We start from the raw sequence: 14,875 nt of genomic DNA on the forward strand, positions 1-14,875 counted from the left end.
ATAAACCAAGCATCAGACACGTATTATGAATATAAAGTGCAAAGTTAGTAAAATTATTCAGAGCAGCATAGCCTAAAAACTATTAACAAATTATGTATGAATTAAAACGTTTAATAGATACCAACAAATAGCAATCTTACTTTTATTAGGTGTCGGAGGAAAATATATCTAACAACTACCTGCCCTGAACTCTACTCTATTCCACCTCTAAATCCGCCAGTTGCATCCCTTTCTAGACCGGGTTTCCCTCTGCACAGTCACCCATGCCCTTGTTACGTCCCACCTGGACTACTGCAATGCTCTCTACACGGGGCTCCCCTTAAAGGGCACCTGGAAGCTCCAACTGGTCCAGAATGCGGCCGCGCGGGTGATAGAGGGAGTGCCTCGTGGTTCCCATATGACACCTCTCCTGCGCAGTCTGCACTGGCTTCCGGCGGTCTTTCAGGTGCAATTCAAGGTGTTGGTTACCACCTTTAAAGCGCTCCATGGCATAGGACTGGGTTACTTACGGGACCGCCTACTGCCACCAATAACCTCCCATCGACCTGTGCGCTCCCACAGGGAGGGCCTCCTCAGGGTGCCGTCAGTCAAACAATGTCAACTGGCAGCCCCCAGGGGGAGGGCCTTCTCTGTGGGGGCTCCTGCCCTCTGGAATGAGCTGCCTCCAGGGCTTCGTCAACTCCCCAACCTCCGGACCTTTCGCTGCGAGCTGAAGTCTTTCGTGTTCCATCGTGCAGGGCTAGCTTAACTGCAGTTTTTAATGGGGTTTTTATTTTTATTTTAGTTTTTTGGTCATTAATTGAATTAGTTTTTTATATTGTTTTTAAATTTGTATTATATGTGTCTTTTAACTGGCTGTTAACCGCCCTGAGTCCTTCGGGAGAAGGGCGGTATACAAATCAAATCAAATCAAATCAAATCAAAAAAAATAAATGCTTTCCTTTAGAACAGTGTTTTTCCCCAGGCCAGGAATTCTAGGAGTTGAATTTCACATGTTACAAGTAACTGAGGTTGACAAACACTGCTCTACAAGAATCCCTACCCAGAGTTAGACAATATTGACCTCTGCAGATTGACTTAGATAACTCCTGTGAATGCAAGTCATTTGCTATTTTGGTCAGTGTTTATAGAAATTCTACCCCAGAACATCAGTGAGAGGGTTAGATTGCTGAATCCCTCAGTGCTGTTATCTAGAGTGGATGCAGATATGATGGAGATTCTTCTCTCTCCATTTGTTCTTCCCTTCCCTCTATTTGTTTTTGTGATTGTTAAACAACTGCTCCATACAACGGAAAAACTGAATCTTGCTTCTAGCAGGACAAGTTTTCCTTTACTTGTGCATTCTGTTCTGGGGAAACTGATTGGCACATTTGAGGCTATAATATCATCAGGAAAACCATGTGTCATTTCCTGTGAGTATGGTATTTAGGTTTTTCATTGTTTCCATTCCTTTCCAAAGACCCCTCCTTTTTTCTAATCCTTTAAAAGCAAGGAAGCAGAGTGAATGGTGGCCATATGATGAATCTCTGCTCATTTGTCTGTTAAAGAAGTTGTGGTTTCCAAATCTAAAAGAATGGCATTCAAGAGATCTATAAGTTACTGTACTTGAGCTACTTTCTGACAATGGTTCCTACTGTGGAATATACTGACACGCTGCATGTAAAGAGCGTAGAGTGAAGTGATCAAAACATTCCATTTCTACCATATGGTTCTTTCCATTTCCAATGACTCTGTTCTTACTGATTATGCTATATTGAGAAATGTTTTGTTTACAAAGAATATTGCTAGAATGCTCCATAGTTATTATGTATTCTATAAATTAAATTATGCTTAATGGAATTTCTGTTCAGAAGCTCTAGTATATCTTTGACACAATTAGTTAGCCTTTAGACATGGAATACATGGAAAACTCCATTTTCTCTGGACACTTGGCCATTAGATTAGGAAGCTCTCAAGTTGGAAGAATCGCTGAAAGAGTACAGAACTAACTGCTGCAGATGAGTAGGGGTATAATATTACTTCTACAGGGAGTAGTGTTTTCAAAAGCTCTGAGGAACCAATTGGAACATGTTTGCAACCAGGAAGGAATGTTTTTCCTTAGAATCAAATTGGTTTCTATTCTTATAAGCACAATGTGTAAGCTGAGTAATTCACCTGAGTCATTACCTCACTAACTTGTAGCACACAATAGCATTGATATGTGTAGGTTTGTTTATAGGTGCAGATATGAAATGGCCTTCCTTCTATGTCTGACAATTAGAACAATTCAAAGAGGTTAATTAGTACTGTTTTTGTCGCAAGCAGGTTTGACTCAGCCCCAATTATGGTTTGTGTTTAAAGCTGAAAAGACCAGGCAATCAGACCCAAATTCCAATAAAATAGTAGCCTTTTTTCCCATTCTTTTCCCCTAAGATGAAAAGTAGTCTAGTATACTACAGTTAGCCTGGGCAATTATTTACCCAATACAGGGATGGGCATCTCCAACTGATGCACTGTATTTCATCCACTGCGGTAGCTGTGAAGAAAAGTATCTCTGGGGAAACTCTTATTTCCCTAATTATTTGAGCGAAATAAGGAAGGGAATATAGGGGGTCAGGAGAGAAGATCTTATTTGCAAGAGCCAGCTTTTCGACTCACATTCAGTTCAATTATCCAGAGGAGTGAGATGAAGAGAAGGTCAAAGGTCACAAAGAGGCAGAAGGTTCGCCGCACATCAGAAATGGCCCTTCTTCTCTCCGGAGAAAAGTAATGTGGAGAAAACCCTGGGGAGTGTGAAAATGAGGAAGCGATGGCAGGAAGACTCTGCTCCAAATCAGTGTTCTGGAAGTTACACAACTTGCTCATCCTCGGAGAGAACAGTGAAGTTGTTGATATTCATGTACAGACGTGTCATCCGTGATCTTGTCAATGGATCATCTGTTTTGAGGGAAAGGGGAAGAGATGAAAAGAAAAAACACATAGATAAAGCCTTCTAGATGGTAAACCTACTGTTTCTACCAAGGAACTCAGGATAGCATATTAGATAGAAACCCAACATATTTCTGAATTGGATCAGATTGATTTGTCATGGTTGTACAATGAGCTCATGGCAAGTGGAATCCCACCGCTACCGCCTCTTCACAAGCTATATAGGCAAAGAAATCCAGTATCCTAACACAGATAGGAGGGGTACAGGGAGAATAGAAAAGCTCTTGCACCGAATGAGCTGAGATAAATCTAAATACAAACAATTAACTTTTAATATTTGTTTTGATTTTGTCTCCATCAAGATGGGACTTATTTTGTGCGGGCAGGAATGAATCTAACTTCCTATCTCCTTCCCCGTTGAATTTCCTTGTGGGAAGCTGGGAGGCTGTCAGGAAGCATCCAAAATTCCACTCCATCCCTCCTGCCAGCTTCCAATTTTCTTTGCAAATGCAAGACCAGCAGACAGAAAAGTGGTGGCTGGGGAGGTAGGAGGTTAGGTATGGTGCATGGGTGGGGTGGGGAGGCGTGGGTCAAGAAAGCTATGTGAGTAGGTGCAACATGTGTCACATGGGTCAGGGAAAGTGTAGGGGAAGGGTTTTCTGAGAGGTTGTATGTGGTTGGAGAGGGTATGTGAATGGGTGGCATGGATCAGGAATGGTACATTGGGATACATGATAAATCTATGTGTGTTGGGTAGTGCATCTGAGGGTGATGCAGAATGATATTACATGGGGGTCGCAAGAGGTACTATGTGTGGTGGAGTTAGTGAGGGCATGTGGGAGAATGGAACAAGTCAGGGTCAGTGCATGAAGGTGTGCAAGAGGTGCACACAGGTTGGAGAAGGCCTGGAGAGAGTGGGGTGGGAAAAGTGTGCAGGGTTTCCTTCCACTGTGTTTGCCCTCCCTCCCTCTGCTGCTGTGTGTGGAAGGGAGGGAGGGCTTAGAATGGCTAGGAAACTCACAGAATACTGAAAATGATGATCATGTGACTGCAGCAGCAGCAGCCAGATCATAATAGTCATAACTTTCCCAAAACTTGTTCCTCCAAAACAACAGGTTCTGTAAGTTAGCCCATATGAGCTCTATTGATAAAATTTTGTCCTATTATAGAATAAAATAGAATAGAATTTTATTGGCCAAGTGTGATTGGACACACAAGGAATTTGTCTTGGTGCATATGCTCTCAGTGTACATAAAAGAAAAGATACGTTCATCAAGGTACAACATTTACAACACAATTGACGGTCAGTATATCAATATAAATCATAAGGATTGCCAGCAACAAGTTACAGTCATACAGTCATAAGTGGAAAGAGATTGGTGATGGGAACTATGAGAAGATTAATAGTAGTGCAGATTCAGTAAATAGTTTGACAGTGTTGAGGGAATTATTTGTTTAGCAGAGTGATGGCCTTCGGGAAAAAACTGTTCTTGTGTCTAGTTGTTCTGGTGTGCAGTGCTCTATAGCGTCGTTTTGAGGGTAGGAGTTGAAACAGTTTATGTCCAGGATGTGAGGGATCTGTAAATATTTTCACGGCCCTCTTCTTGATTCATGCAATATACAGGTCCTCAATGGAAGGCAGGTTGGTAGCAATTATTTTTTCTGCACTTATTATTATTATTATTTTATCCAGCTAAAGTTACAGACACAAGAGTTTTAGTAGGCAACACTAATTCAGGAAGTCTCCTAAACTAGGATGTTGAACATGAGTGATCTTTTAGGAAAAATGAACAACTGGTAAGAAATTGTGACATTCACTTATGAAGTATTGTTCAGTAGGTTCAATGGCAGAATAAAAGCAAGTATGAAAATGCTGGGCCATCCTATTCCAGCTTTTGTGAGTTGATCCATGTGTGGGGAGAGGGATGAGAAAATTGTATCCCCCTCCCTAATATCTACAACTGTTGTATCAGATGGTTGTTTGCAGATTTGGAAACAATCAAAGGTCATCTAATCCAACTTTCTACCCAAAGACAGCAGGGTTGGAAGAAGTATTCCGCAATAACTAGACTCTAGAAGCAAATTACATGGGAGGTGGAGAAACAGCTCAATCTTCCCCATACCCCATTTGCATTTGCTTGGAATAAGGCCAGCCACCCAACAATCAATCCACCCAGATCAAATTATAAAATCAGAATTGCAATTTGGAAACATCCAACAGCAAAAGAGCTTTGTTCCTCGGCATAGCTAAGCTCCAAGAACAGGGTGAGTGTGTGTAATTTGGGGAGGGTGGGTGGGGGGGGAGTTCCAGATCTGCAAAAAAAGTAAACTGTCCAAATTATGAGTCACATGTTACATCTCCCCAAGTGGCAGCTTTTATCATAAAATTTATGCCAGTTACGACCGAAGCAATTAGACTTTCCATCTGTGCATTTTGCAAGGAAAAGCTACAATTTACACATGTGTGTGCCCTTTCCATAAAGGTTGCTATGAATGTAGGCATCAAACTTGGTTCCCAAGCAACATTCAAACAGTCCCTGCTAAAATGACCTTCAATCACTAAGCTTCACTGGATTTGGGGGTGGGGAAGGAGGAATGTCACTGTAAATAATACTGTAAGAACTGGCAGTTTTATTCCTTATTGGAGACAAGAGGCTTGAAGTTCAGCCATTTTACAATTCCCTTACAATATATGCCTGCATGTCTGTTGATATCACTGCAAAACTTTGAGAACATTTACATATCTATCGTAACATCCATCTCAAAAAGATAAATCATGAATTCATAACTAATCTCTCTACAGTGTATCTCTGGTAGAGATAGAGATTTCTTAGAACAAAGCTTGAACAAAACAAAGAGAAAAAGAACCCTTACATTAAGTACAAGCTTGATGGACATTATCTTACAGATGACCTCCACCCTGTTAAGACCTTGGAGTTTTCATATCAAATGACCTAAGTGCCAAAGCCCACTGCAATTACATAGCAAAAAAGGCTCTAAGAGTTGTAAACCTAATTTTACGCAGCTTCTTTTCCAAAAACTCTACACTACTAACCAGAGCATACAAAACATTTGCTAGACCTATTCTTGAATACAGCTCACCTGTCTGGAACCCATACCACATCTCTGACATTAATACAATTGAACGCGTCCAGAAATATTTTACAAGACTTCTCCGCTCCTCTGAAAACAACAAAATACTTTATACCACCAGACTTGAAATCCTGGGATTAGAAAATTTAGAACTCCACCGACTCCAACAAGACCTGTGTTTAATTGCAATGTCCTTCCTGTAAAAGACTACTTCAGCTTCAATCGCAATAATACAAGAGCAAACAATAGATTCAAACTTAATGTTAACCGCTTCAATCTTGATTGCAGAAAATATGACTTCTGTAACAGAGCTGTTAACGCTTGGAACTCACTACCTGACTCTGTGGTCTCTTCTCAAAATCCCAAAAACTTCAACCAAAAACTGTCTACTATTGACCTCACCCCATTCCTAAGAGGACTATAAGGGGCGTGCATAAGAGCACAAAAATACCTACCGTTCCTGTCCTATTGTTTCCTTTCATTATATCAAATTAATATAGTTGTTGCATACTTTTGCTTATATATGTTTATATGATGTGTTGTTGTTTTATGTGAATGTTTGCGTATATTGTTGTGACAAAATAAAATAAAATAAAAAAGCCTAGGGATTTATGAAGAGGAGAACATCACTATGTATTTGGTTACCAAAGGTGGGGGGAAGTGAATATACGTTACCAAAGTTTTTTTTTAAAAACCTTTTAATTCTAAATAAAATAAAAAAGCCTAGGGATTTATGAAGAGGAGAACATCACTATGTATTTGGTTACCAAAGGTGGGGGAAGTGAACATACGTTACCAAAGTTTTTTTAAAAAAACCTTTTAATTCTAAATAAAAAATATACAGAACCCCAAATATTTATATAATATTGGTTTAATTATAAAATAAGAACTGTCATTTTACAGTCAGAAAAGTTGCCTGTTTCATCACATTGCACAATCTATTTTGTGCCACATCATAGTAGCTCTTGCTTCACAGTTGGCAGAAGTGAGTCTCTAGACTTATTAGGAAAAAACATTTTCTTGTAAGCCCCCCTTTTTAACAATGCACTTACAACCTAACTCTAATTAATAAGTAATCTAAGTTATTTGGCTCTGAAAATGTCCATCAAACATGTTAGGAAGTTGCAGGAACAAATCTGGATCGGTCACCGGAACCAGAAGGTTTAGCCTTCTGAACTTTTGGACTTGTGCTGGATCCCATCCTTAGGAAACTTAGAAGACTAAATCTCTGGTCCCAATGACTGACCCAGATTGGATCCTGCAACATTATTCCAGAAGATGTACATTTGCATGTATATAATATATTCACGTTAGGAAGTTCTCCTATATTCAAGGCTGCTACAATTGGGCAGGTGGAGGTCATGGTTGGGATGGCTGTGCCCAACTTTAGCTAGCAGACCAATTGCAACTCTACCTGAATTATGAGGTTCTTGCATGGGGACATTGTCTTTGTCACTTTGAAAATAGATCACTGCAATGCTCTATACATGGGACTGTCTTCGAAGACTGTTCAGAAATGGTTATTGATACAAAATGTGGTGCCTCAGTTTATAGTGGATATTATCTGTCAACAGCACATTTTGCCTGAACTTCAGGCCTATCTTGGTAACCAGTAAGCTTCTAAATGCAATTCACAGAGTTGCTATTGACTTACAAAATCAGTTATGTTTTTCTGTTGCTAGCCTGGCCCTGTGGAACAAAATTAAGGCTTGTCCAGCTTCTTTTCCACAGAGAATTGGTAGTTTCCTGGGTATTGCCGTTGTTTTATTACTTCATGTATTTTTACTCACTTTGTGGGGAGATAAGCAGCAAACAAAATAGATATATAAATAAAAATTATAAATTTGTTGTTTCAGTTATTTTTAGCATCATCCTATACTTTTACTACAGACATTTTAAATGCTGAAAATTGTGAATGATTCATTTTTAATTGCTATTCTATACTGCCATGCAGTGGCAGGATTCAAATAATTTAACAACCGGTTCTCTGCCCTAATAACCAGCTGGGTATAGGTGTGGCTCAGTGGTTATGTGACCGTGTGGGCTTGGCCAACTCAACATCACTCATGTCGATGGGCGCTTCACCTTAGTTGTTACCATGTAATAAGGGTTAAGCATAGAGGCAGTTTCTGTAAACTGGGCAATAAAGATTAGGCTAGAAACACCACTAGAATCTTTCCTTCCTGCCTTCCTTACAGGATTAGCCCTGTAAAGTGGAAAAAAACAAAATAAGATTTCTTCCAACAACCTGTTCTCCGAACTGCTTAGAAAGTTAACAATCGGTTCTCCCAAATAGGTGCGAACTGGCTGAATCCCACCACTGCTGCCATGAGTCTCAAATAATTTGGTGGCATATAAATGTAATAAATACAATGTGTTTAAATATGTGAAGACATATAAGATAAAAAATTATAAAAATTATTATAAAAATTATAAAAATTATAAAAAATTTATAAAAATTATTAAAAAAAATTAAAATATTCATTCATTCAAGATTATTTGTCATAGTAACTGAAAATTTTGCTTAACTGTGTTGGGAATTCCTTTTTTTTCTATTTTTCATGTTCTTTAGCTGAAATGAAGATTTGACTTATGTCCTACTTTTATTTTTAATCAACTCAAGGCAACAAAAGCTCTTGTCTTCTCTGTTCTTCATAGTAGCAGCCCTATGATGAAGGTTGGGCTATAAGACAGTGACTGGTCCAAAGTTATCCAGGCAGATTTAATGGTTGGGGGAGGCCTCTAAGAAAGGGGGTGAGGGAGAGAAAGAAAAAGTATCCCTTTATTTTTAGTCCAACTCCCCAAGCTTGAACATTATAGTTGATTTATTCTCCAAGTAAGGTATCTATCTAAAAATTGGAATTTTGTATGAGTTATTTTCAACTTTTTAAAATATCTGTCTTGAATATTTTACTTGAAACACTTATTATAAATTATGATACCCAGATAATAGTGAATACGTTTAAGCATACCACTATCAAGAAATAGGGGTACAAAAAAATCCACCAGGGCTCCAGACTTCATAAAAGAACAAGGCATTTTCCTTCTTGCCTTGGATTGCAACTAATTTTACTTTGCTATCTTGGCAATATCAGATGGAATGAAGAGTATTCTAGATAAATATACACAGAAAGAACTCAATGGGAAAGATTAGACTATGAATGGAAAATCGATTAGCATTCCACAGTACAATTTGCAAGGTGTAATTGGAGGCCTAGAAGTAATGTAGAACTATCCCAATTATTTTTGTCTCACAGATATATTTCAATTTTTTTACACTGAGTGAAGGAGCTCCAAAAAGATAACTTCAACATGAAAAAAGTTCATGCTGCCAGTGTCTTCCTCTGTAATGGTGGTTCAGCTAAGGCCAATCAAATTTAGGCTTATGTAATCTAAGATTACATCTCATACCTAATGAGAAGGAAGGACTGACTGGAGAAGAACCTAATGCTGGGAAAGATTGAGGGCAAAAGAAGAAGGAGACGGCAGAGAATGAGTGGCTGGAGGGAGTCACTGAAGCAGTAGGCGTGAGCTTAAATGGACTCCAGAGGATGGCAGAGGATAGGAAGGCCTGGAGGAACATTGTCCATGGGATTGCGATGGGTCGGACACAACTTTGCAACTAACAACAACAATCTACGATCATGGATCAGGCAGAAAGAAGCCAATAAATGATCTAATAAAACATGTTGAGCAGTGATCAAAATGTAGTTTTAATAAATGTAAGGAAAAGCAGAGTCTGAAGTTCCAATTCAGGCAGGCAATTCAAAGGAGGTTATACATTTGCTGCTCAAAAAGGTCAAAGAGCTCAAAGTCATTGGTTGTATTCACAGAACATATGAAAACACACTCAATGGCTTGATAAGATAGTTCAATTCACAAGTCATACTAAGAAATATATTCTATGTAGTTTTGGCTTGAACCACTGTAATTTGTAATTCAAGATGTGCACGCTTTCTAACACTCCTATCTTCAGGACTTGCTGAATCTAAAAAGCAAAGTTTAATGCGAAAGGTGTCAAGCCTCCATCTAAAACTTGCAAGTAGAGTTGGATGTAGAGCTATTGAAGAGTAACTGCAATATCTAAGAGAAAATTATTCCTACAAAAAATTCCCATTAATTTGGTAATGGTACACCTTTTAGTCTTCTGAAATTAACCTCAGGTGGCACTATTACCTTTGTAGTTTTGCAGGATAGCAAACTTGTAGGAACTTAAAAAATAGGTCCCAAACTGAAATGAGTTTTTCCTCAGTCTTTGCCTCAGTCTTTGATCTCGGGTTCAGGGTTTTCCAAAACGTCTCTCAACTCTTCTTCTGAGGGACATAACAATAAGAACACTGAATCTTAATTTTTGCTACCACATTTGTCTAGATTTCAATGGTTCCTAACACTTAAGAACTTTTAAGCTTTAAAGAAAGACAACGAAGGTAGTCCTGAACTTACAACACAATTGGAACTAGAATTTCCACTGCTAAGTCAGATGGTTATTAGATGAGTTGTATTCAATTTTATGACCCTTGTTGTCATGGTTGTTAACTGAATTACTGCAGTTGTTAAGTGAATGGTGCAGTTGTTAAGCAAATCTGGCTTTCCCCATTGACTTGTTTTTTGGAAGCCAGGTGAGAATGTCACAAATGGTGACCGCAGGACACTGCAACCATTATAAATATATGCTGGTTGCTAAGTGCCCAAAATTTAATCATGTGATCTGGGGATACTACAATGGTTGTAAGTTTTTTTTGTTTTTTTTTGTTTTTTTTTTGTTTTTTTTACTGCCATTGTAACTTTGGCCATTAAATAAATGGTTGTAAAATGAGACTACCTGTATCAGAAGGAAAGCTAATATGACAATCTGAAGCAAAATGTATTCAATCTATACAATATAAAATTTACTGATAGTTCGAAGAGGTGATAAATGGTTGAATAGAAGCAGTGTTAGCAATGAAGGCAATTACTTAATGACTTAAGGGGAATAAAAATAAAACTGAGGAATAATGAAAGTATGAGTAAATCCTAAATGGCCGGCCCCTTCTGCTTTCAAAAGATGATTTAAGTACATGTTTAAGCTTTCCCCCCAGCTTCATATAAAGTTATGAGAAAATGAAGAAGCAAAACCAACTGCTATGTTAGCTTGCTACCATTTAGGCATGAAGGCCAACTAGAAGGTGAAAGGTAAAATTATTAAACATATTTAAGTACATTATCATAAAGCCCTTTTGCTAAGAACAGCACAGCCTCATAAATCAGATTAACACAACAAGGATAGCAGTGTTTGATTACATCTAAATGTTACTCAAAAGAAATTAAAGAAAACTCTGATGTTTCATAACAACAACTCCCTACCCTTCCTGGATAGCCTGATCAGCAGAGATTGCAATGGTAAATTAGAAACACAAGTGTACTGAAAAACCACCCACAACAATCAAGTGTTTCACTACCAAAATAATAATCCTTACCTTTACGTTACGAACAATTTAGCAGCCCTGAACAGCAGAAAAAGGAATAGAGCAGCTATATAATATCTTGCAGCAAAATGGATATCCACATAATTTCATCAAATGATGACTACTCAATCCAATATAACACAAGCTGTAAAAAAGGATAACACTACCAAACATAAAGCATCTGAGAAACCACCTACAGACCATTACAACCAGTGGTGGGTTGCTCCCAGTTCAGTCTGGTTCTATAGAACTAGTAGTAAAACCAACAGAAGGCTCCGCCCACCCATCACGATGTCATCATGGATGATCTGCACATGCGCAGAAGCTTGTGCAGAAGTATGTGCAGAAGCGTGCACTCCTGTTGCGAACCGATAGTAAAGGTAAGTGGAACCCACCCCTGTTTACAACCATATGGAATCAGTATAGCACACAAATCAACTAAAGCCCTCCAAAACATTCTAAGTTAACCAAAAGATCCCATTGTCTCAGAAGAAAAAACAAGAGTCATCTACAACATAGAGTGTAAACACTGCAACAGCCACTATATAGAACAAACAGGCAGAAGACTAGTAGAAGCATCCATAAACACTAATTAGCAGTCAAAGACATGATGAAAACTCTTTAATTTTACAATGTAACAGACTTGGCTATAGTTTCAACTGGGAAACTGTGACCAAGCCAAGTCCAAAAAGGCTAGAGAATTCCAGGAAGCCTGGCACTCTGAAACGTTAGTCATCAATAGGCACACATAGATATAAATATCTACAAACTGTGTAAAAGAGACAATCAACAAGGCAAAAAGGAAACAAAAGACCAAAGCATCTCCCACAATCAGCATTCTGAGAGCACTGATTAACACCAAGACTAACATCAGATCAACAATCAAGAAGTAAACAACATCCAAATCAAGGAATTGACAAACAAGCTAAAAGCTCAAACAAAAAGAGCAAACATCCCAACACTCAGAGAGCAAACAACTAAAATATAAACTGACAAGCAAACTGCACTCCTTACTGATGATGTTACCTAGTTTGGATAATGAAATGTCTACATCTAAACCACACAGTTCAGAGGCCACCAAGGATCCCCTCCCCCATTTTAACCCTGAGCTATAAAATATTCTCCTTTATTGGAACATCTGTCCACCAACAGAACATGACACTGCAGGCATATTGTGCAGTGGATTCTAATCACGCTCTCTCAGCACAACCTACCTCACAGGATTGTTGGGGTGGAAGAAATGGGAGGCGCAACAATCATGTACACTTCCTTAAACTCCGGAGGAAAAGGTGGGCTATAAATCAAAGAGATTATAAATCCATAGAAGGTGATTGGCAGCCTTCCCAATCTACTAGCCTTTACATGTTTTACCGCAGAGTTTTTAATGCTGTTCCAAAGACAATACAGATTGTGAATTGTTGATTTATGTCGTATCAGATGTATCAATCCCTTAAAACGGTTGTGTCAATCTCCCACCTTCCCTAACCCGGCAATAACAGCTTAAAAAGATTCTGTTATAATTCACTTAACCATACGGAAAATATAATTCACTTAACCATACGGAAGATTCTGAAGCCCCAAATCTGCAATTCAAGGAAAACGTTAATGCTTCTCATACGGCTGGCCAATAAAAAAATTCTATATATATAAATATATATATATTTATATTTATATTTACATTTAAGCAGAAGCGCTGTCATATTTGGGTAGACAGGTTGCCCTGTTAAAAAAACACACCTTCTCATAGGGCTGTTTTAAACTTTACTTCATTAATAAATGTTGAATTATTTATTCTGAACAACGTATCGGGCAACACCACATAAAAGACATGCTTTTTATTGTTAAAGACCGAGGAATATTAAAGTATTAATCCACATGATTTAAGAGTGCCTGCAAGGCACGCTTTTCGCCGCTGCAACCTCCATATAAGGATTTACCTGGTCAGCCGCTGCCTCAATTCCTCATCGCCAAGAGGTATCAAGTGAAAAAAGGCGGAAGTCTCCCCAATTTGAGCCGCACATTATTTCCGGTCACATGGTAAAATGTGACCAAGCATAAGCCGGAAGAGACCCCCTCCCCCAGTTTCGATTACTTCGAAAGAGAAACAAAACGGTGGGGCGGAGTCGAAGATTCTAAAATGGGCTGAGGGGGCGGGGCATGAGAGGCAGGCTAAGGCGATGGGAAGAGGAAGTCACGCCCATTGATTAAGAGCAAATCGATTTGATTGGTTAAGAAGAGGAATCCGCTATTTCAGAGCGCGAAACAGAGGTGTAAATAAGTGGGGGGGGGGGACTGGTAATAAGAGTAAGAGATTTTTCGAATGCAAGAGCACCGATTGATTGGAGGCTAGCAACGGCCTCCTATTTGCTCAAAGCGGAACAACATTAACCGAAGAAAGAAAAACAAACGCAAGAGGGACCATTGATTGATCCTGTGAAGAGGCGGTGTCTGGAACTTTTCCCGGAAAGCTTGAATTCTGGGAGCATACTGGGAGTATAGTGCACGAATCAAAAAGAGAGCTGTGAAAATATTTACAGATCTCTCACATCCTGGACATAAACTGTTTCAACTGCTCTCATAATGATGCTATAGAGCACTGCACATCAGAACAACCAGACACAAGAACGTCATCATTCTGCTAAACAAATAATTCCCTCAACACTGTCAAACTATTGACTAAATCTGCACTATTAATCTTCTCATCTTTCCCATCACCCATCTCTTTCCACTTACGACTGTATGACTGTAACTTTGTTGCTTGTATCCTTACAATTTATATTTATATTGTTTCCTGATTCCTTATTTGTACCCTATGACTATCATTAAGTGGTGTATTTTATGATTCTTTAATATATCTCTTCTTTTATGTACATTGAGAGCATATGCACCGACAAATTCCTTTTGTGCCCAACACTTGGCCAATAAAATTTCTATTCTATTCTATTCTATTCTATTCTATTCTATTCTATTCTATTCTATTCTATTCTATTCTATTCTATATTATACTATTCTATTCTATTCTATTCTATTCTATTCTATTCTATTCTATTCTATTCTATTCTATTTGCCTGCAAGCCCAGCAGGTGCGTGGCTTGAATTTTTTTTTTGCTTATATGTTTTAAGATTGCTTCATTCCACTTTTGAGTTAGCAAACAGTAAATCACCTCGAGGAATGTCTGTTATTGGTTCTTCGTATGATTGTGGCTTGTCCCCTTTTGTAACTGACCCAAGTTTTTCATCCGTTTCCAATCTCAGGAGATGGCAGCACCTGACTCACCTGCTCTGGGCTTGTTAATATTTGGATGAAAGTCCCAAAGGTGCTTTTTTTTCAAGAAGCAACTTGAAAACTTGTTTTTTCTTTGAAAACGTTTCGCTTCTCATCCAAGAAGCTTAGAAACTTCTTGGATGAGAACAAAACGTCTTCAAAGAAA

At 38.6% G+C, this 14,875-nt stretch overlaps 1 protein-coding gene across 3 annotated transcripts in view; it reads right to left on the minus strand.

Moving 5' to 3' along the window:
* Window positions 1-13,536, minus strand: part of STARD3 (StAR related lipid transfer domain containing 3) — a 44,065-nt gene extending 30,529 nt beyond the window's left edge. For all 3 annotated transcript variants that reach the window (XM_058181120.1, XM_058181121.1, XM_058181119.1), the window contains exons 1-2: window positions 13,382-13,536; window positions 2,638-2,916 (exon numbers count right to left, since the gene is read on the minus strand). In XM_058181120.1, coding sequence (XP_058037103.1) covers window positions 2,638-2,844 — 207 coding nt within the window. In that variant the 5' untranslated portion in view covers window positions 2,845-2,916; window positions 13,382-13,536. The remainder of the gene's footprint in view (window positions 1-2,637; window positions 2,917-13,381) is intronic.
* Window positions 13,537-14,875: the final 1,339 nt, after the last annotated feature.

Source organism: Ahaetulla prasina, chromosome 4 (assembly GCF_028640845.1).
Source record: "Ahaetulla prasina isolate Xishuangbanna chromosome 4, ASM2864084v1, whole genome shotgun sequence".
NCBI lineage: Eukaryota > Metazoa > Chordata > Lepidosauria > Squamata > Colubridae > Ahaetulla > Ahaetulla prasina.